The sequence below is a fragment of the Sphaeroforma arctica genome (assembly GCF_001186125.1).
Source record: "Sphaeroforma arctica JP610 unplaced genomic scaffold supercont1.7538, whole genome shotgun sequence".
Classification (NCBI taxonomy): Eukaryota; class Ichthyosporea; order Ichthyophonida; genus Sphaeroforma; species Sphaeroforma arctica.
Genome location: NW_014033020.1, coordinates 1 through 1,404, shown reverse-complemented (window position 1 = coordinate 1,404; position 1,404 = coordinate 1). Strand labels below are relative to the sequence as shown.

Below are 1,404 nucleotides of genomic sequence, written 5' to 3'. Positions count from 1 at the left end.
AATACGGTACATGATAAATCGATGAATACGGTACATGATAAATCGATGAATACGGTACATGATAAATCGATGAATACGGTACATGATAAATCGATGAATACGGTACATGATAAATCGATGAATACGGTACATGATAAATCGATGAATACGGGCGGCGACCATTTGCTCTGAGTGCGCCGGATAAAGGTTCCTGATCCTCTGGCTAAGCCAGCTATGACACTCGCGCCTACAATCTGACAGTAAAAGTCACCCAGGCATAGCAGATTAGTTAGTGTACTACAAAAAAAAATACCCGAACTTCGGAGTGTAGCAATATCCCGGTGCATTTAACCTTGACCCGCATACGAAGTAATTGGTGTTGGTTGAAATGTTGTCATATACACAAGCGCCTACGCTGCAAATCATATAAGCCCGTTCATAAAACTCTTGTCTGATTGAAAGCACGTGTTCACTCAGTCTTGCTCCTTACCTTGCCAACTACAACCCCCAACGCCCCATTAAACAGGACCGGGGGTATACTGGCCTTCATTCTCGCCAGAACTGCGTGGTATGACGCTGTTGCTTCATGGAGAGCCACAGTCTGTGGAAGCTGATGAAATCGAGAGCATTGGTGAGAGAGTCGATACGAAGGGTGCGGTACAACTACATACGCTTGTGTACTATTCGGGTGGGCTACTCAGTGTATCATATGTGTACATAATCGTACAGCGATGAGATCCAGCACGCACTCCGTCGTTCATGTTCGCCTACAGGTACAATCAATCGCTGCTATATGTGGGCTTAAACCTATCAGAAGCACACGAAGATCTAGCGTACGCGCATAGGCGGGCCATTAGCATTCAGACTCACCGATAAATCCTCACTCATAAGGCTGGCCCTGCGTTCTCTCTCAGAGGCTTTGTATGATGTCGGCTGTGTTTTGATACACACAAACTCGCGCGTGTCCCAATTCGGGCAACTACCCTTCTTTGATCGCTTGGAATCCATCACACCCCGAGTTCTCCCCACTTTCTCTTCTACACTGCTACCAAGGGATGTCAGCCTACTATTGTGCTTATAAACTGAGCTTGAACTAGAGGACGTGGTATATCCGTGTGCTAGTTCTGGGCTGCCCGTTTGAGCCCAGAGAGGGTCCGCTGGGCTGGGCTCATGTTCTTGGGTTATTGTGTCTAGCACTGACTGACCGTCTATACTTTGAAAGAAACTGTCCAGTGAACTGCCGTGCTCATTCTGTAGTACGGCGTTGAAGATGTGATATCATGATAATGTGAGAATGCAGAATATCCCCACAGAGTGTTCATGATATTTACTACAATGAAACCAAACATTGGCAGGATTGTTTTCGTCTGCTATATTCAAGTACATACAATATACATATGTATATTTAAATATATGTATATATAT

The 1,404-nt window shown here is 45.1% G+C and overlaps 1 protein-coding gene across 1 annotated transcript; it reads right to left on the bottom strand.

The window, feature by feature from the left end:
• Window positions 1-448: 448 nt before the first annotated feature.
• Window positions 449-987, bottom strand: SARC_16184 (hypothetical protein; the record flags this gene model as incomplete). The annotated part of the gene is made up of 2 exons (XM_014289706.1): window positions 449-589; window positions 850-987. 2 exons carry the CDS (start codon window positions 985-987, stop codon window positions 449-451), a joined length of 279 nt encoding a protein of 92 aa, XP_014145181.1.
• Between the last annotated feature and the right edge of the window lie 417 nt (window positions 988-1,404).